The sequence below is a fragment of the Accipiter gentilis genome, chromosome 5 (genome assembly GCF_929443795.1).
Source record: "Accipiter gentilis chromosome 5, bAccGen1.1, whole genome shotgun sequence".
Classification (NCBI taxonomy): Eukaryota; Metazoa; Chordata; class Aves; order Accipitriformes; family Accipitridae; genus Astur; species Astur gentilis.
Genome location: NC_064884.1, coordinates 45,128,585 through 45,147,870, shown reverse-complemented (window position 1 = coordinate 45,147,870; position 19,286 = coordinate 45,128,585). Strand labels below are relative to the sequence as shown.

The following is a 19,286-nucleotide window of genomic DNA, read 5'->3' as shown; positions in this document are numbered from 1 at the left end:
CTTGCGAAAATGGCTTTCGCAAGCGCCTGCGACAGCCCAGGGCTGGGCACGCCGCCCCCCCCGGACCCCTGCGCCCAGACAGCCCAAATGCCTGCGAGGTCCCTTGCCCCCCCCCCCCCCCCCCCAGCATGGGTGTCACCAGGTCCCTGTACCCCACGTCACCGTCCCACCTCGCTCCCCCCCATGGGGACACAATGGGAGAAGTTGTTCCCCTCCGGCGTCCCGCTCCTGCAGACCCCTTCTGGGGGGCAGGATCCGTCCCCCCTCCCGGATATGGCGAGCAGGGCAGCAGGAGCAAAACACCCAGGCACAGCCCTGTCCTTGTCAGCCCTCCTGCCTTCCCAGCCACCAGCCGGGACCCCCCAGCCCTTCCTCCAGCACGGGAGGGGACGAAGGCGAGCTGGGACAGCCCCAGCACCCCCCACACTGGGGGGAGCCCCCCCATCCCCTGCCCTCCCCTGCAAAGCATCCCCCCCCACCCCTACACACACCTCCCCAAAATGAGGCGCGACACGCAGCGTCTCCGGCACGCGGTTCTCACCCGGCGGCACTTGTCGGTGCGGGGGGGTGTACGGCCGTGCCGGGGGGCCGGGGGCCAACGGTGGTCCGGGGCGGCAGCGTGGCGACGCAAGCTGCTCAGCCAAATGCAGCGGGGCTCGGGCGAGCTGCAGTCCACCCCGACGGCACGCTCGAAGCGCCAGCCCTTGCCGGCTCGCTCCACGCTCCACAGCCCCTTGCTCACCACCGTCACGGGGCTGGGGGCTGGCGGGGGTCTGGGGGGGCCCCGCAACACCCGCCGGGACCCCCGTTCCCCTCTACCCACGCTCTCCTCCACCATGCGGCCGCGATCCCGGCCCAGCTTCGGCAGGCGAGGTGTGGCGGCGTGGGCTATCAGCCGGCGGCCGGCACGGCCATGGGCTCCACCGCCTCCTTCACTGGCTTCGACCCCCGAATTGGGGAGCGCGGCGGTGGGGGCTGGCTGCTGGGGGTGGCGTGGGGCCGGCTGCGCCGTCTCGCATGGCTCGGGCGACGCGCGGTGCTCCCAACCCGGCGATGCCGCACGCTCGCTCGCACGCTCCGGCGAGCGACGGCAGCTCCGGCACGACGGGCGGCAGCCGGCCCCCGCTCAGCCACCCGTGTTGTGCGGGGATGGACGGAGGGTGGGAGGGAGGGATGGAGGGATGGACGGAGGGTGGGATGGAGGGATGGAGGGATGGACGGAGGGTGGGAAGGACAGAGGGTGGGATGGATGGAGGGCGGGCGGCCGCACGCCCCAGCTGGGCTGGCGGACTGGGGCTCAGCTGCTGGCAGGGATCAGCGTGCCCAGCCCACCGCCCCCCGTGCCGAGCCAGCCCCCGCCGCCTGCAGTGTCACTTTGCCCGGACTTTCCCTTTTTTCTTTTTTTCTTCTTTTTTTTTTTTCTTTTTTTTAATCCGCCCCCTTCTTCCTCCATCACCCCGGGCAGCATCCCACCCTCCCCGCTTCCTCCTCTCCCTCCTCCCGGCCCCTTCCTTCCTTCCTTCCTCCACTTACTCTCCACAGGGCACCGGGCGATGCCGGGGACAGGGAGGGGGACAGCCTGCGGGTGCGGCAAGTGTCCCCCCCTGCTCGCTCAGGAGACGAGCCACCACCGGGCTCTGCAAGGGGGGAGCCAGTGGGGGCTCCAAGACACGCCTGGTCCCCTCTCTGTCCCCAGCACCGGGAGCCAAACCAACCGTCCCCGCAAGCCCCATCTCCCATTTTGGGGGATACCCAGGGCTACAGGCGCACTGGGTCCCTCTTGTCCCCTGGGCACGGAGCCACCAGCCCCCCAGGGTTCAATCCTGGCTCCCCGGTGTTGAGCCTGCAGGCAGGGATGCCAAACTGCCCTCGTCACTGGTTCCCGGGGGCTCGCGCTGCTCTGGGGGGACAAAGCACCCTTCCCCAGCCCACCCTGCAACCCCTTCGTGCCCCCCGAACCGCTTTCCACCTTGGCGGCCAAAACGTGGGAAGAATAACGAAAACAGCAGCACCTTGGCGAGCCCAGCGCCCGTGGACACCCAATGCGGGCAAGGGCTGTGGGTGGGCAGCATCCCCCTGCCCTGCCTCCCCCCAACACTGTCTGTCCCCATTCCCGCACGAGGGGGGTCCCGCGCCACATTCCTGCCGTGCTGGAGGCCAAGGAAAGGCACGTGCGGCCGCGCCGGGGAAATGCCAGGCATTGCTGGGATTGCAGCCTTGGGGGCCCCGCTCACCATGGCCCCCTCCTCTCCTTTGCCCCTCTCCACCCCATCAGCAGGACCAGCCCACCGGTACGATGCCACGCACCCCATTCCTGCAGCCACCAGCCAGGCTGGCACTGGACCCCAGTAAGGTGCAATGCCCCACGGACTCCCTGCACGCTGGCAACGCTTTGGCGTTCAGCACATCCCCGGCGTCTACCCCGGCCAAAGCGCCACAGCTCTGCCCCAAAACAGCCCCAGCACCTGCCCTGAGCCCCGATAAGGGGCTTGACTTGGCTTGGTGGCAGCCACGTCCCCAGGGACCCAGCTGCACATCGTGGCACCGTCCCGGTGCCTCCGCACCGGCAGCCCAGGGAGAAATTGGGACGGGGAAACGTGGGAGCCAAATCCCTGCCCTCGCCTTCCTCCCCTGGCCAGCCCGACGTCAGCCGGTGCGTGTGCCGGGGCTGGGGAGTGGGGGGGTCTCCCATGGGAACCACCCTGGAGGCAGCCCCGTGACACCCCCCCCCCCCCAAGCCTGGGGACAGGCAGCCTGCAGAGCTGCCGGCATGTCCCGGCAGGCAGAGCTGCCCAGGGCAGCGAGACGGGGCTGACACAGCTGTCGGTGTGAGCAGCACCCGGGGGGGGCTTCGCTTTCCAGCTGGAAGGGGGAAAAGAGCAGCCTGCTGCGGTGGGCTGGCTCCGGCCGGGGGTCCCAGGGCAGCTGGAGCAGCGCCGGCTGCCCTGGGGACAGCGGGTCTGATCCTGCCACCTCCGCTCACACCTTTCCTGGCAGCATTCAACAAGCAGGCAGGAGCTATAGCCCAGCAGCCTGGGGGTGCGGGGGTCTGCTGAAGAAGGGGTCCCCAGCCCCCGGGATGGGGTGTCAAGAGGAGGATGGGTCCCAGGATTGTTCCCGCAGCCCAAAGCGGGAAAGGTCAGGCGGCGTTCGCGGGGGCAGATTCCACCCCGAGGAATGCGAGCGCGCCTGGACGCCTTCCAAAATACTTGTGTTTTGCACAGGAGTGTCCTAAATACGCAGCCAAACAGGAGCAAGGGGGAAGGCAACGCGCTCCCGGCATGCACCGCTGGGGCAGACGCGCAGGCGTTTGGGGGGGGGGGGGGGGGACGACACACACACGCACCCACTCATGCACGCGCCCACGCTGCCGGTGGGCTGCAGGGCCCTCTGCCGGCATCGCCTCCCTGCCTGCGCCCCCAACCAAACCTGTTGGGAAACTGAGGCACGGGCTTTGCTTGTCTTCACCCGGGGGGAATGTCCCCCTATTTTGCGCCGATGCCACCCCCTTGCCCCATGACTGCTGCTCCTGGGGGGGGGGGGGGGGGGGGGTGTCTCCCACCCTCCTCGGACCCTGGGGAAACCCCCAGGATGAGACCCGGTGGTCCCAGCTTGGCAGGGGTGACGCTTCCCACCACCACGTCCCGGCCCCACCAGCTGCGGCCGTGGGTCCCTGCCAGCGGGGCCATCGCAACCCCTGGCACACGGTGAGGATAACGTCACGCTCCGGGCAGGAACAGAGGACAGAGGGACAGGCAGCTGCCAGTCCTGCCACCGCCACAGCGTGCTGGGATCGGTCCCAGCCTCCCTCCTTCGGCACCGCTTTCCACGCGGGAAGGAGGTTTCTGCAGCACAGAGCCGACGGCGTGCAGGGCCGGAGGGGGGCAAATGCTAATCCCTCCCGAACGGCGAGCTGAGATTAGGGTCAGAAAAATGAGGTTTTAATAGGATTTTCAGGGAGGAGAAAGCCATGTTGAGACAATAACCGATTTCCAGCCCTTATATGGCAAAACCGCTGCCTGCTCCCACCTGCGACGGGTCCCAGTGGGGAAGGGGGGGAGACTGGAGTCCCACCCGCACCCCTCGGTTCCAGCCAGCTCGGGTGGCATTTGGGGAGGCAACACCCCCAAAGGGAGCCAAGACTGACGCTCCCCTGCGGGCAGGGGCTGCTTGCATCCACCCGGGCATCCCAGGCAAAGTGAGGATGCTCCGGCAGCGGGACCCGGCCCAGGGGATGTGGTGGCAAACGAACGGGGGGCAGCATCCAGGTGACCGCACCGGGAGCAGCCGGACAGCCCGCCTGGCCGTGCCCCAGCCTCCAGGATTACCACCCTGCAGGAGAAAGCATTTTAATTCTCTTTAACCCAAACCAGGGCTGAGGAGCTTTGCAGCTCAGCGGGGATTTGGGGGCTTGCTTGCTTACTTGCTTGCACATAGCCGGCGCATGCTCCCCTGCCCCCCGGGATGTCTCTGCCCCGGCACGGCACGGCTACATCACCCAAGGACCAGGAGGGAGGTGGGCTGGGAGCCGCTGGGAAGCAGATGCACATTCCACGTGGGAGCAGCAGAACTGGGAAGAGGAGGCAGCAACACCTCAGTGACGGAAAGAAACTAGAAGAGACGTCTCCCGGTGCCCACCTCGGGCTGCCGGCAGCCCCTGTGCCATGTCCCAGCCTGGGCAGGGATTTATCGGGATGGATGCACCATCCGTAGGCAGGGCAGGAACCCCCACCCCGGACAGCTTTCAGCTGTCAGGATGAGCGAAGTCGGCAAGGCTTGCTCTGAGCATCCATAAAGTTGCCGAGTGGACGCTGTCCTCTCTCCCCACCAGCTCCACAACCGCCTGGCTTTCAGCCAGCACCCAAGCACCCACCAAGCCGCTCACAGTGCCGCTGTGCCTGGGCAAACCCCACAGACCTCGCAGGGGAACCAGAGACGGCTGCCGGGACCCACGGCTCAAGCAGAGGCGTGGGTCTCCCCATCCTCACAGCCAGTCCCGGGGACGACACAGGACAGGGGTCCCGCGGGAGATGCTGGCCCGGCAGCACCGAGCGGCTGGGTGGGCGCTGCCAAGGGCACGGCTTGACCCGCTGCCATATCCCACCCCATGCCGGAGCCACCTGCCCGGCTGGGGACCCCCACCTGCATCCCCATCATCCGAAGCAGCCAGGAGGGGAGTGACACTGCCTGGGTGACACTGAGCCAAGCGGCCAAATCGAAGCGGAGCAGCAAGGAGGCCGGAGGAGCCGCAAACTGGCTCTCTGACATTCCTCCCGCTCCGGTTTGGGTGTTAACGTGGGGAAGGAAATCGCCTTGTTCCTTCCCAAAGCAAACTTTTATCTTGACAGCGTCTCCTTCGCAGCCCCGTCGTCAGCCCGTGCCGGGTCCCCGCTTGGCTCCGTCCCCTCCCGGCCGCACCGTGACCAAACCGAGCTCCCTTCTGGCAGCCTCCGTGCCAGGGACACCAGCCCCGGCTCTGCAGAGCTCTCATTCCTGCCATGTCTCAAAGCAACAGCCCCAGAGGGCTCCGGTTCACCCAGCCAGGGGGTCCCTAGTGCCACATGCAGAGAAATTTGGGAATGTGGCCAGAGAGCCTCATCCCTTTCCTGACCTCTCCTCGCCAGGCTGCCAGCCCCAGTGCCCACCGTGGCTCTCCGGCCACATGGCTCTGCCTGTGCTGGTCCCCACCACTGTTGGCATCCCTGGTCGAGGTCCTGGGGCAGGACCGTCCCCGTTCACGGACGTGCCGGCGGCCGCCACGCAGGCTGATGCCACCACATCGATACAAGCACGTACACGTGGAGCCTGCCCACGCTGCCGGCTCACGTGCCACCTCTGCTCGCGGCCCCACGTCACGATGCCGGGGCAGGATGCGGCTCCAACTCGGCCCTCCCAATTGCCCAGTGCCACGCTTTGCTTGCGAGAGCCCACCGCAGCACCCCCGGCCCCAGAGCGGAGTTACCCGCAGGGGACAGACCCGCAAGGGCCGGGGGATGCTCGCGGCTTCCCAGGACCGCAACCCGGGGCAGCTCTGCCAGCTGGGACAGCCGGAGCTGGTTTTGGGGACGCCGCATCCCCCGTTAACGCAGCAGCTGCCTATGACGCTGGTGGTGCCACCGTCCTGCGGCAAAGCCCTGCGGTCTCTTCCCTCAGGGCATCCTCCGCGCCAGCCCCCTCCGTGCCCCCCACCCATGGGTCTCCCAGCCCGCACGGCTCATCCTTAACACACGGTGCCAGCTGGGAATGTGGCTCCGAGGCAGGGATGAGGGTTGGGGACATGCACCGGAGCTCAGCAGGGACGTGCCCGATGGCCCCCACGCCGGAGAGGCTGGGAAACACTGAGCCAGAGTGACACGGAGGAGAAGTTTTCTCTCCCAGCCCACGAGGAAGCGGGACCAAGCGGGCTCACTGCCGGGGCTGCCTTCATCCCCAGCTCCTCCTCCTCATTCTCTACCCTGTCCTAAAAACGGCGTTATCGGCAGCAAGCCCTAGAAAAGTAACAGGATTCCGTTTCCTGTTTTTCCCATGGAAACCCTCAAATAGAAGCTGGCCTCATTATTGCAATTTTTTGGGTCTCTTTTTTTTCAGCAGGGCTAACAATGAGCCATTTCCTCCGGCGGCTCCGAGAGGCACCTTGCGCTCTGCTCCCGCTTCTCCACGGCGGAAAATCCTACCCGGGGAGGTCAGGGGAAGGCTGCCTGCTCCTTCCAGCCTCTGCCCCATTCAAGGCCGGGGGCCCAGGATGGGGGCCGTGGCCGTGCACCCCTCGCACCCGTGGGGGACCCCCTCGCACCTCCGTGGGGTGCTGCCTGCGGACAGCCTGAGGGCTGGGGTGGGAGCGCAGGGGTGGGCGATGCTCGGATGGGGGGAATGCACAGAAGTGCCACATCCTGCATCCCTCACTAGATGGTGAAAATAAAAAGCCGAGCGGGGTCCTGAGCCTCCCTCCGGCCACAGCGATGTCAGGAGGCAGCTTTGGGGACACGGATTTGGGGACAGCAGTGCTCCGGCAGCACCTCCTGTCCCCGCTGCAGCCCCGGCACCGACACCCGACGGCGTTTTCCTGAGATTAGGAGCAGCCCAACATTTTTTCCGCAGCCCACACGCATCCGTAAGCCAAAGGGCCAGCCCGTCTCCCCTCCATCACCTCCCCACCCCACCGCTGCCCCCACACCCGGGGACATCAGCATCCCGCTGCTGGCACCACACCAGTCACCGCCAGCCCCGGCGGGGACCACGCTTCACCCCCAAAAGCACTGGCACCGCAGCCCGGCCCCCCGCCTCGCACGGCAGAAAAAAGAGCCCACTATGTGCCACAATAGCCCGATTGTCCCCCGGAGCCACCGGGCTCCGTCCCACCCGCCCCGGGGTTGCCCCACGCGCTCGGTCCCATCAAGGGACCCACTGTTGCCGTCGGGGTGGCTGGTGAAGGCGGGGGGGGAGGGGGGCATGGCAACCGTGGGCACCCCTACGCCTGCACCCCAGGGTGCGCAGCAGCAGGTCTGGGGGTGCTGCCCTGGGGGTGCCACCGAGGGTGGATGTTTTATGGCAGAGACGGTCCTGCCCCACGGGTGGCAGGGCAGGGGGGGTCGCAGAGCCTCGGGACCTGCCTGGTTGCCCACCGTGGGGGGATCCGGCCCCCCGGGACAGCACCAGCGGCTGGGCTCGGGGATTATGGCAGGAATCTACTCCCTACGGCTCACCGCAGCCCCGGCTCCCTCCTGCCACAACGGGGTCTCGAGCAAGGAAAGCACTTGCAGGCGCAGCCCAGGGGACCCCGCTGGGTCCCAGCCCGGACCGAAAGCAGGATCAGTCCCCACGGTCACCGGTGTTCCGCTTCAGCCACGTTGCGATGACTCAACCCCCATTTTCCCTGGGGGGACCCTAGCTCCAGCTTTGCCCTCCAGCTCCCATTTTCCCAGCACGGCTGGGGAGCGGGACCGACCCTCTGTCCCAGCATCTTCCCACCCCAGGAGATCAACTTGCTCCAGGGACTGGGGACCCCAGGGATTCGCACGGCAGAGACCAAACCCGTCGGGCACGTGGCCGATTCCCACCGAGGCGGCAGCACCGACCTGCCGGACCACACCGCCACGGGTCTTGCAACACGCAGCCACATCAGCGAAGGTGTGCTCGCTGCGGTGCGGCCCGAGAAGGCAATTAGGGAAGATTTAATGAAATCCTGGGGATAAGCAGCCACGGAAAAGGAGTCAGCCGCTTCGGGTGCTCTGAGCCAGTGCCGGAGACGTCTGGGCCGCAGCCAGGAGGTCGGCGGCAGGTTTAAAGCAGCCACCCTGGTTTGCAACCTGGGGCATCCCAAGCCAGGCTGGCTCCTGGAAAGCTGGACAGGTTTTGGGAGCAGGCAGCACGGCATGGCACGGCACAGCTCGCGCAGCCGGCCCCACCGCTCGTGGCCTAGAGGCAGCCAGGTCGATATTTTCCAACTTGAGAGCTTAAAATAGGTCATCTATCTCCATTCCTTTTTAAATCAGGTCTTGCTGCCTGCTGAAGACAAACTTGGTTTATTAATGGGACGGCACCGACTTGAAACCTAATCTTTTTTTTTTTTTTCCCCCTTTAATGAGAATAAAAGACCATCCCTGGGGCTCAGCGGCTTCCCAGGATAAACCCCCCCATCCCTCCATGTTTTCTCGCAGCAAGTGGCTCCACATGAACCACAGAGAAGCCTCGGCCACCGGCTCCGAGCTCTCCCGGTACCTGGTTATGCAGCACCCACCTGCACCCCACAGCACCCACACCCCACGAGGGGCACACGAGCCAGCCCCCGCACTCCGAACCCAAACCAAGAGCTGTTGCAAGATATCCCCCCTGCCAGACTTGCAACATCAAACCCCCAGAGACCACAGTCCCTGAGCCCTAAATAACGCCCAGCAGTGGTTCCTTGGCAGTTGATGCTGCCGATGACGGCGCCCGGGGAAGAGCTGCCAGCCCTGGGGGGGTTTAGGACACTACACATCACCCATCAGTTCCCCCACGGCGCGAGAGATGGGTGCCAGAGCTGCCAGCCGGGCACAGCGCATGATACACGTCAAGGTTAAAACCACAGCAGCGGCGAGGTCAGAGCCCTCCGCACAACCGGCGACCCGTGGCTCCGAAAACCCCGACGTGGCCAGCCAGACCCCGGCATGGCATCACACCGCGTGCCCCAACCCGGCGCCGGTGCCAGGTTTCGCGCTTGCAAGGCAGGATTGCGGCAGCAGTCCCGAGCACAGGCTTTTCCTGTCTTTCAAGTTCAGGGTTCAGAAAGAAAGGGGGGGAAAAAAAAAAAAAAAAAAAGGCGTTAAGAAACTAAATTTGCCGAGCAGCGTTGGTAAATAGGCATGAAGACAGCAGCCACGTAGGGACAAGGGCAGCAGCCGCTGGCCGAAGGGTTGGGGTTGGTGGGGCACAGCCCCTGCCACGCAGCCCCGGGGGCGGCCGTCGGGCGGGATTTCTGCTTATGCAGCACAAAATTCTCGCTGGAGGATTGCAAAGCGCCTTCCTCACCACCGTCCTCCCCAGACGCACAGGGGGAGGCAGCGGCGGTTAAACTCCCCCCCCCCCCAAGTCACCCAGTGCCCTAAGTCACCCAGTGAGCGGGGGGCAGAGGTGAGCGCCGAGCAAAGACCCCACGCTCCACGAGCTGGCCCCCAGGAAGGCACGTTTCACTCCAAAAACGCAGCAGAAGAGCAGTTTTCAAGAGACTTGAACACCTCCCCGCCCCCCCCCCTCCCCCCCGAAAATCCAAACCCCAGAGCTCAGCGGTACAGAGTAAGCAGGGAGGAATCTGAAGAGAAACCATGATTAATGCTCAGCCGCTGCAACGAGCAGCACTCCTCATATCTGAACCATTTCGCACACCCCAATTAATCCTTTGAGGCTGGTTATTAGCCCCATCGCCGGGCCGAGGAAGCCGAGTTCAAATAACCAGGAACTGAGGAACAGAGGCCAAATTCAGCTCTGGGGCGAGGACGTGCAACCTCTGCTCAAATTAGCAGGCGTTCTGCCAGTCCGACACCGCGGCCCGCATCCCCGCCCAGGCACTACCCCGGCGCGCCCCCCACCACCGGGACCCCAACCCCAGGTCCCCCAGTGCCGTCCCCATCCCCACCCGACGCCTTCATTGGGATTTGGCAGGAAACGGGCAGGAAATGGGGTTTTAGCCAGCGGCTGAACTGGCCTTCCTTGGCACCGTGCTGCTCCCCAGGGAGACGGGAATCGCCCCAGCGCCCTCCAGTCCAGCGCTGCCGGGCGATGCCGATGCCCACGCCACGGGAGGAGCGTTCGCAGCGTGGGTCAGCGGTGCTGTAAATACCTGTGCTGCTTCGAGGCCGGGGGACTGCTCAGAGCTGGGGGGGGGGGGGGGGGCAGATGTAGGGGCAGGACATGACCCCGAGGGGCTATAGGCAATGCTGGGGGTGGGGGGGTGCGGTTGCTGCCTGCCCAGTGCCGAGAGCTGGCAGGGATGGAGCTGGCAGGGATGGAGCAACCGGACCCACAAGGAGACAGCCCAGCCAGGAGTTTTGGAGGAAACACGGGTGGGTGTTTGCGGGGCTTGTCTCGGGGAAAGGGGAGCCCAACCCCAGGGTCTCGCCTCCAGCCCCGCGGCCGAATCCAGGCGCCTCAGCCCCACCGCCCTGCCACGACACCACCGCGGCCGGGCACTGGGGACCAGTTGGTGGCACGCTGGTGGCACGCAGCCCTGCCCGAACAGCCAGACCCCTCCGGCCCCGCCGCCCCCGACCCCAGGGCGCTGGCTCTGCCCCAGTCCCGGTCCAGTCCCCAGGGTGCCCGTGGGCTCCGCGGACCCCGAACCATCGCCCAGCACCCAGCTCCGCTGCCGGACCTCGACGCCACGCACAGCCCCGCGTTCCCGCTCCCCGCGCCCCCAGTATCTCCCAGTTCCCCCGGTTTCTACTCGCTCCCCCCCGAGCCCACAGCCTCCCCAGTCCACCCAGTATCACCCAGTGCCGCTCACCGCGGGGGCGGGCGGCGGGATCCCGACCAGGCAGAAGGCGATCCCATTCATCGGGGCGCAGCGGCCGGGCTCGGCTCGGTCCGGCCCGGCTTACAGACGCTCGGTACGGTCCGGCTAAGCCCGGTAAGGCCCCGGCCCGGCACGATCCGGTCCGGCTGGGCTCGGCACGGCTCGGTTCGGGCTGGGCCGGCCCCGGCCCCGGTTACGGCTCCGCCTCCTCCGGGAGCCCGCGGCGACGGGCGGGAACGGGCGGAGCACGGCCCGGCACGGCCCGCCCCGGCGGGAGGGACCGCGGGCACCGGAGCGGGGCGGGCAACGGCGGCGGCACAGCGGGACTGGAACGGGCACGGCTGGAGCAGAGGGACGGGGAGCGGAGCGGGGGGACCGGGGCACCGGGATGGGGACGGGAGACCCGGGGGCGGGGATGGGCAGGGGACACCCGGGGACCGGGAGAGGGATGGGAGACCCGGGGACAGGGATGGGAGAGCCAGGGATGGGCAGGGGACACCCGGGGACCGGGAGAGGGATGGGAGACCCGCGATGGGCAGGGGACACCCGGGGATCAGGACCAGGCAAGGGACACCTGGGGACCGGGATGGGCAGGGGGCACCCGGGGACCGGGAGAGGGATGGGAGACCCGGGGACAGGGATGGGAGAGCCAGGGATGGGCAGGGGACACCCGGGGATCAGGACCAGGCAAGGGACACCCGGGGACCGGGATGGGCAGGGGACACCGAAGGACCAGGACTAGGACCAGGCAAGGGACAACTGGGGACTGGGATGGGCGGGGGGCACCCGGGGACCGGGAGAGGGATGGGAGACCCAGGGACAGGGATGGGAGAGCCAGGGGATGGGCAGGGGATACCCGGGGACCGAGATGGGCAGGGGACACCGAAGGACCAGGACCAGGACCAGGCAAGGGACATCTGGGGACTGGGATGGGCATGGGGCACCCAGGGACCAGGACCAGGCAAGGGACACCCAGGGACCAAGACAGGGATGGGGATGAGACACCCAGGGATGGGTAGGGGACACTCAGGGACCACAACCAGGCAAGGGACATCCAGGGACCAGGTCATAGATGGACACCAAAGGACCAGGACACCAAAGGACCAGGACCAAGCAAGGGACATTTGGGGTCTGGGATAGGGACAGACAGGGGACACCCAGAGACCAGGACCAGGCAAGAGACCTCCGGAAACCAGGACAGGGATGGGGACGGGACACCCAGGGACCAGGATGGGGACAGGCAGGGGACACCCAGGACAAGATAAGCCAGGACAGAGGGACAGGGACCCAGGAGCAGAACCGACCAGGATGGGCACAGAAGGAGCAGGCAGAGGGATCGCAGGGCAGCAGGACAAGGACCGGCAGGGCGAGGCCGAGGCCAGGCGATGCGGGAGGAGGAGCATGGAAGGACACACGGACAGGAAACACCAGGACAGGGGGACAGGACTGACGGGGACTGGCACAGGCAGACACAGGGACGGAAACACCCGGGTTGGGGCTGACGGACAAAAGCTGACGCAGACCCATAGGGAAAGGAAACGGCAAAGACGGGAAACAGCAGGACAGACGGACGGAGCCTGGCCTGGTGGACAGAGGGATGAGGACAGCCGGACAGGGCCTGGCTCAGGCCACTTGGACTGCAGAAGAGCATCCTGAAGCCATCATTAAGCAGCCGCCGAGTAAATTAACTCCCACACCTGAGTCTCGGGGTGTGAACGGCACCTCAAAGGCGCTTTGGTGGCGGCAGGCGGCCGCGGCACGAGCCCTGAGTCACCGCGGGCTCGGCCGACGCACACGGTGGGCACGGCCGGGACCCAGCACCGGCCCTGGGGTGGTGGGGGGGCAAGGCTGGAGGGGAAAAACGGAGCCGCACGTGATGGGAAAGCGGGAGGAGGCGCAGGAAACCAGGGAGGAATGACGGCCACAGCCCACGGGGACGCACGGACGCAGGGTGGGGAGGACGGACGGCCCCAGCAGCGCCGGGGCTGGAGCTGGGGTTCAGGTGCCAACAGGGCTGAAATCAACGGGGGGGGGTGAACCCAAGGGGGTTTGGGGCAGGGAAGAGCAGGACAGTGTCCCAGTCTCCCACCGTGGCACCTTGAGACGGCTTCTCCGCTGCCGGCGGGCGTCACCATCCTCACCCCGGTCCCCAGCGGGGACACGGCTCCGTGCGTGGGGCAACAACGGGGTGAGCGGTGGGGGCTAGCCGCTTGCTGGCATAAATCCGCAGAGCACCCCGGGGTGCAGGGAGGATGCCGGGGACACACGACCTCCCGCTCGTGCCGGGCCGGCACCGGACACAGGGCACAGCTTGGGCTCGTGCCAAGGGCTCCGGCACATCCACGCGATGCCGCTGCACCCAGGATGGTGCTGACCCCGAGCCCCTCCTGAGCAGCCATTTCCCTGCCTGCACCCAAGGTTTGCCCGCGCTGCCCCGCACGCCCCGGGGGTGCCAGCCCGTGCCGCGCAGCGCAGACCCAGCCGCCGAGCGCAAGTTTTCCGTGACACAATTAAGAAAGTCTGTGTCAACAATGACTTCCTCCAGGCACCCGGAGAAACCTCAGCACCACCAGAAAAAATAAATGATCCAGCCGTCAGCCACCGCCACGGAAGCGCCGGGAACTCAGGGCTGGAGAGAGGCCGCAGGGCCCGATCCTGCTTACGGGCACATCCCGCCTGGCTGGCAGCTCCCGCAGCGCTGCTCACCCTCCGCACGCTTCACGCCCAGCCGCAGACACGCAACCACAGCCGGATGGTACAGTCAGCCATCCCAGGATGCTGAAAGAGCACCCCTGGGGAACAGCACCCACCGCCCTGGGGTACAGCACCCGCAGCAACGGAGGGCTGGGATGGGGGGATTTTGTGCTCTGGAGACACATGGATGCTAGCGTCCGAGGCGGACCCGCGGGATCCCTGCCACCACTGTTGTCCCCTGCCCCGGCCTCGGAAGCCGTCCCAGGAGCTGGAGGGAACAAACAGTCGGATGCGAGTGACGGGATGTTTCCTCCCCACGAGGGCGCAGCCGGACGCCCGCACCCCGTCTCCGGCCACCCTCCACCCACGCTCAGCACCCCCCGGCCCTGTGGCGGGTCCCTTCATCCCCAGTCCCCCTTCATGGGCCACCTCCCGCCTGCAGAGGAGCGGAGCAGCTCCGGATCCCGCTGGGATGCGCTGGACGGCTGCCCTCACTCTGCCCGGCCATGGCAGGACTTGCCAGCCCGGCTGGCTCCACCGCGACCTTTCTCCGGAGACACTTTCCAGGAAACGTCCCCTCCAGCCGGGTCTGGCACCGAGGGCTGACCCGACCAAATTCCAGCCTTTCCTGGCGGCCGATCAATGGGAAGGAGCGGAGATGTCTCCCGGCTGTGCCCACCAGCCGCCCGCTCCCATTCTCCACCTGGCAGCACCACTCCCGGGGGTCCTTCTTGTTGTGTCCCCCCACGAGGGGATACACGGTCACGTCGCGCCTGGCGCAGAAGAGCCATTGCCAGCAAGACCCGGCCACGGACCCCAGGACTCCTGGGTCCCCACATGGCCTCCCCGGTGCCACCCTCAGCAGGGAGGTGACACAATCTGAGCCGGCTGCAGTGGCCCTGACACCCCCCCCCCCCCCCCCATGCATGTACAGAGACAGGGATGGACCCCCACACGACGTCAGGGAGAAGCAGCCATCCTCAGTGAGGGGTGACCCCCATTCTGGGGTGCATGGTCTGGGGGGGAGGGGGGGGGGACTCAAGGAGAACCCCCAAACCCCAGCCCCACTCCTGGGGCAACTTTTCCACGGGGGTCCCCAAGAAGCAGGGTACCCCCACGCACCCAGCCAGCTGATGCTCCCTCCCCTCCCAACCCTCTTTGTCTCCCCCAGCCCCACCCCAGAACCGAAATCCCATTTGCAGCCCCCCAGGGACACCCAGTTCCTCCGTCCCCGTATGCAGGGATGGGACGGCACACACACACCCCCCCCCCGGCAGGGTGTCCCCAAACCCAGACCTGCCATCGCTGCTCACCCCACACCCCATTCCGTAACCATCCATCCGAAAATCACTGTCTTGGTTCCCGCCCACCCTGCCCAGTTTAGCAGAACGGATCCATCGCGTCTCAACGGCCCCGGCCCCCGCCCTGGCCCAAATCCCGGCAGCCGGAGAAGCGGAGCTGGGGGAGCAGAAGCCCCCCGCCCGCCTGGGCTGCCGCTCCCTGCGGAGCTGTTTCCGTGCTGCAGACAAAGAGAGCGAGAGGGGAATCCTGGCTGGGCGATGGGTTTTAACCTAATCCTATGAATTAAAATGAAGAAAAGCAAAAGCAGGGCGTCGGAGCGGGGCTGGCAGGGCCGGAGGGGCAGCGGCGTCGGGGCAGGGCACGGCGGCAGCACCGCTTGGCCACAGCTTCCCCGAGGCCGGAGTGGGACCATACCCTACCCATGGCAGCAGGGTTGGGGACAGGGACGCTCGCCCATGGGTGCCCCATCAGGGTGGGGTGTCACCCCACAGCTCGCCACAGCACGGGTGGCAAAGCTGGGCGCACATCCCGGTGCTCAGCACCCTCCCGGCTCTAGGAAGACGCCTTCCGACCGAGAGCTCCTCTTCCCATCTCGGCAGCCATCGCGGCGCGAAGCCATTTTGAGCCGGCGGCGGAGAGACGAAAGGGTTACGGCCCCAACCCCTCCTTCGCCTGCCCGCCAAGCGGGTCTGTCGGGGATAAACAAGAGCAAGGCCAGGGGGATCCGGGATGGGATCGGTGAGGAAACCCGGCAGCCAGGCAGACGAAAGCAGGACAACACGGCGGGGCCCGGGGGGGAGGTGGGTCTGGGGGGGCCAGCGCAGACTTACATGCTCATCCCACATCAGGGAGGGGCTGAAATCCTGCCGGGAACTGGGGTACCTTGGGGACCCCCTTGCTCCGTGCATCCCCGGCTACCGTGGCCCATCGCAACGGGGAGACGGGAGGGCGGCTGGCCAGGGTTGCCTCCGCTGCCGGATCCTGCCTGCCCTGCCCCGGGTGCCGGCAGGCACATGCCAACCTGCTGCCGCTCACGGCCTAAAATTACCACGGCTCCTCCGAAGGCGTTGCCGCCAAGCGGGGCGGCGAGGAAGACGCGCGGGCTGCTCGGGAGCTCCTCTGCATTGCAGCTGGATGGGCTCGAGAGGGGATTTTATTTATATTTTTTTCCAGGCGGGAAAGCAAGCCCTGAGACATGCCAGGCAGCAGCGGGCAGGCTGGGGGGGGGGAGGTGGTGGGGTGGTGGTTTGGGTGCGGAGGGATGGATGCTCGCAGCCCCAGGATGCCGTACCCGGGTTGCAACCCACGGATGGGGATGTCAGCACGTCCCACGCAGCCCCCGCGTTGGCTTTCGCCGCTCCAGCGGGGCGGATGCGCGGGAGCTCCCGGGGGGTCCGGCGGGGCTGGCGAAGGCGCCGGCGCGTGTTCGCCCACGCCACGCGTTACCCCCGCGCTTTCCCGGCCACGGCCCTTCCCCGGGCTCGGGGAAAGCGGGGGGGGGAGCGTTTCGCAAGCACGCGGCCCCCAACGTGCGGTGAAACCTCGCTGCGTGCTGGGGACGTGCCATGCCCATGCCCAAAGTGGTGGCTCTGCCCTGGTCCCTGGTGCGGCCCCAGACCCTCCTGCCCCCCTGGAGATGGGGGGGGGGGGGGCACACACGAGGCATTAAATCCTGCGCTCGGATTCGGGCTGAGCCAGAAGGATGGGGCGGGTGGCAAAAACGCAAGGCAGAGCCCGAGGGGTGCAGAGGCTGCAGGAATGGAGCTGGACCCCTCGCCCGGGTGCACGGCAGCGGGGTGGGGGGAGATGCTCAGAGGGGAAATAACCCCCCACCCCAGGGAACCGAGCTGGGAGAGCCCCATCCGCGCAGAGCCATGGTGTTGGGGGGGGGGGGGGGGGGGGGGGATGAGAGCACCCACGGCTCCGGGTGGGCAGTGGGGAGGAACATCGCAGCCTGGCCTGGGTGGGCACGGCGGCCAGGACAGCTCTGGAGGCGTTGACTGGAAACGGGGAGACAGAGGAAAGACCAACAGACACAACCTCATCCAACCCCCCCTCCCCACCCGAGCTTTTTCCACACCCCCCAGCAGACACCCCCCGGCTGCTCCAGCCCCTTCTCTGAGCAGAAACCCCTTCCCCAAATCACGCTGCTCACAGCAAGTGGGGCGAGACACACCTCGGGCTGCGACGGAAACCTGTGGCGGAGCGAGAACCGTGTCCCCCCCCCCGGCCCCCCGGCCCCTCCACGTTAGGCGAGGGGCCAGAAACCGTCCCCGTAGCAGGCACCTGGGCAGGGTGAGCACCCACGGGTGCTCACGCAAGGACCCCACGCGTGTGTCGCAGCCGGTGGGAGCGCTGGTGTCGGTGGGGCAGGGATGGGACACGGGGGACCAGGGTGGGCAGGGGCTCAGCCCCAACAACGGGCAGGCATTGGGGGGGGGGGGGGGGAAGGTTGGTTGAAGCGGGGAGGGGGATGCTGGGGGTCTCAGGTGGGTGATGCTGGGGTGACGATCCCGGGGAAGCAGGTGGGTGATGGGGGGGGGGGGGGGGGGGTTGGCAGGGGACAGGGTGATGCCAGGGCAACACCTGGGGGGGGGTCTGGAGAAGGCGGGTGGGCACCCGGGAAGGCAAAAGAGGGTTCCCCGAGCAGCAGGTGGGGAGCACAGCGGTGACAAGCGGGGTCGCCGGGTAGGAGATTTTTTTTTTTATTTTATTTTTTTCTCACCCCCCCCCCCCACCCCGTAACGGCCCCACTCTCCGTGGGTGCTGGCCCCGTCCCGCCCCGCTCGCTCCTACCTGCTCCATGGGACCGCTCACGGAGCCGGCGCGGCGGAGCGGCCCCGGGCCATGGGCCGGTTCCCGGTGCCGGTGGCGGAACCGGCGCGCCCCGGTGCGGCCCCGCTACCGCCGCCGCCGCCGCTTCTCGCCGCCGCCGCCGCCGCCCACGCCCGGCGCCGCCCGGCGCATCCCGGGAGCGGCGTCATGTGAGCGGCGGCGGGAGGGGGCCGCGCCCGGCCCCACCCGGGGCTCCGCCGCCGCCCTCTCCCCCCCCCCCCTCGCCCTCCGTCCCAATCCCCCTCCATCCCCCCCTTCCTCCATCCCTCATCCTCCCTCCTCCCTCCATCCTTCCCTGCGTCCGTCCTTCCAGCGCAGCCCTGCATCCTGCCGCCCGCCTTTCCCTCACACCCCCTTCCACTCCTCATCCTCCTTCCTTCCCTCCATCCAGCCTTCCCTCCAGCCCCCAACCATCCTTCCTCCATCTTTCCATCCGTCCCCGTTCCTCCTTCCTTTCTCCCTCCCATCCACACATCCTCCAGCCATCCGTCCATCCTTCCATCCTTCCACCCATCCTTCCATCCATCCTTCCTCTCTCCCTCCCACCCACACATCTTCCATCCATCCCCTGTCCCCCACCATTTACCCATCCACCCATCCATCCATCCATCCTTCCATCCTTCCATCCATCCCGTCCCCCCACCCTTTGCCCATCCACCCTCCATCCATCCATCCTTCCTTTCTCCCTCCCACCCACACATCCTCCATCCATCCATCCATCCATCCTTCCATCCATCCTCCCTTTCCCACGCATCCTCCATCCATCCATCCTTCCATCCATCCCGTCCCACCACCCTCCATCCTTCCATCCATCCTTCCTTTCTCCCTCCCACCCACACATCCTCTGTCCATCCATCCTTCCATCCATCCCATCCCACCACCCTCCATCCATCCATCCTTCCTTTCTCCCTCCCACCCACACATCCTCCATCCATCCATCCATCCATCCTTCCATCCATCCTCCCTTTCCCACGCATCCTTCATCCATCCATCCTTCCATCCATCCCGTCCCACCACCCTCCATCCATCCATCCTTCCTTTCTCCCTCCCACCCACACATCCTCCATCCATCCATCTTTCCATCCATCCTTCCTTCCATCCATCCCGTCCCCCCACCCTGTACCCATCCATCCATCCATCCACCCATCCTCCCTCCCTCCTTCCTTCCCCGATCCCTCCATCCATCCACTCACCCAGCTCCCTCTTCCCGGAGACCCCCGGGGAGGGGGCTGCAGAGGTCCCACGGGTGCCGGGGTTGGCGGCTGCGCCCAGGGTTGGGGCGACACCGGGATGGCGGGTTCACGGCGCTGGTTGCCCCCGCCGCGAACGGCGGGTTCGCGGCCCCTGGCCCTGCCGTGGCATTTCCCGGCGCGGCGGCCAAAGCCCTCCAGCCTGGGTAAATATTAGCTCGGAGGCAGCGCCGGTGCCAGGCCCAGCGCGGCCCGGTGACCCGCTGGGGCACTGCCAG

General features: G+C 67.0%; 1 protein-coding gene across 3 annotated transcripts in view; it reads right to left on the bottom strand.

Moving 5' to 3' along the window:
* The window catches only part of ARHGAP23 (Rho GTPase activating protein 23), a 39,359-nt gene extending 21,438 nt beyond the window's left edge, over positions 1-17,921 (bottom strand). Inside the window, exon 1 of one of the 3 annotated variants that reach the window (XM_049800677.1) lies at positions 17,780-17,921. In XM_049800677.1, coding sequence (XP_049656634.1) covers positions 17,780-17,788 — 9 coding nt within the window. In that variant the 5' untranslated portion in view covers positions 17,789-17,921. Of the gene's footprint in view, positions 1-541; positions 1,004-10,978; positions 11,167-17,779 lie in introns of those variants that run through there. The other 2 variants (XM_049800676.1, XM_049800675.1) reach the window with 2 other exon arrangements.
* Positions 17,922-19,286: the final 1,365 nt, after the last annotated feature.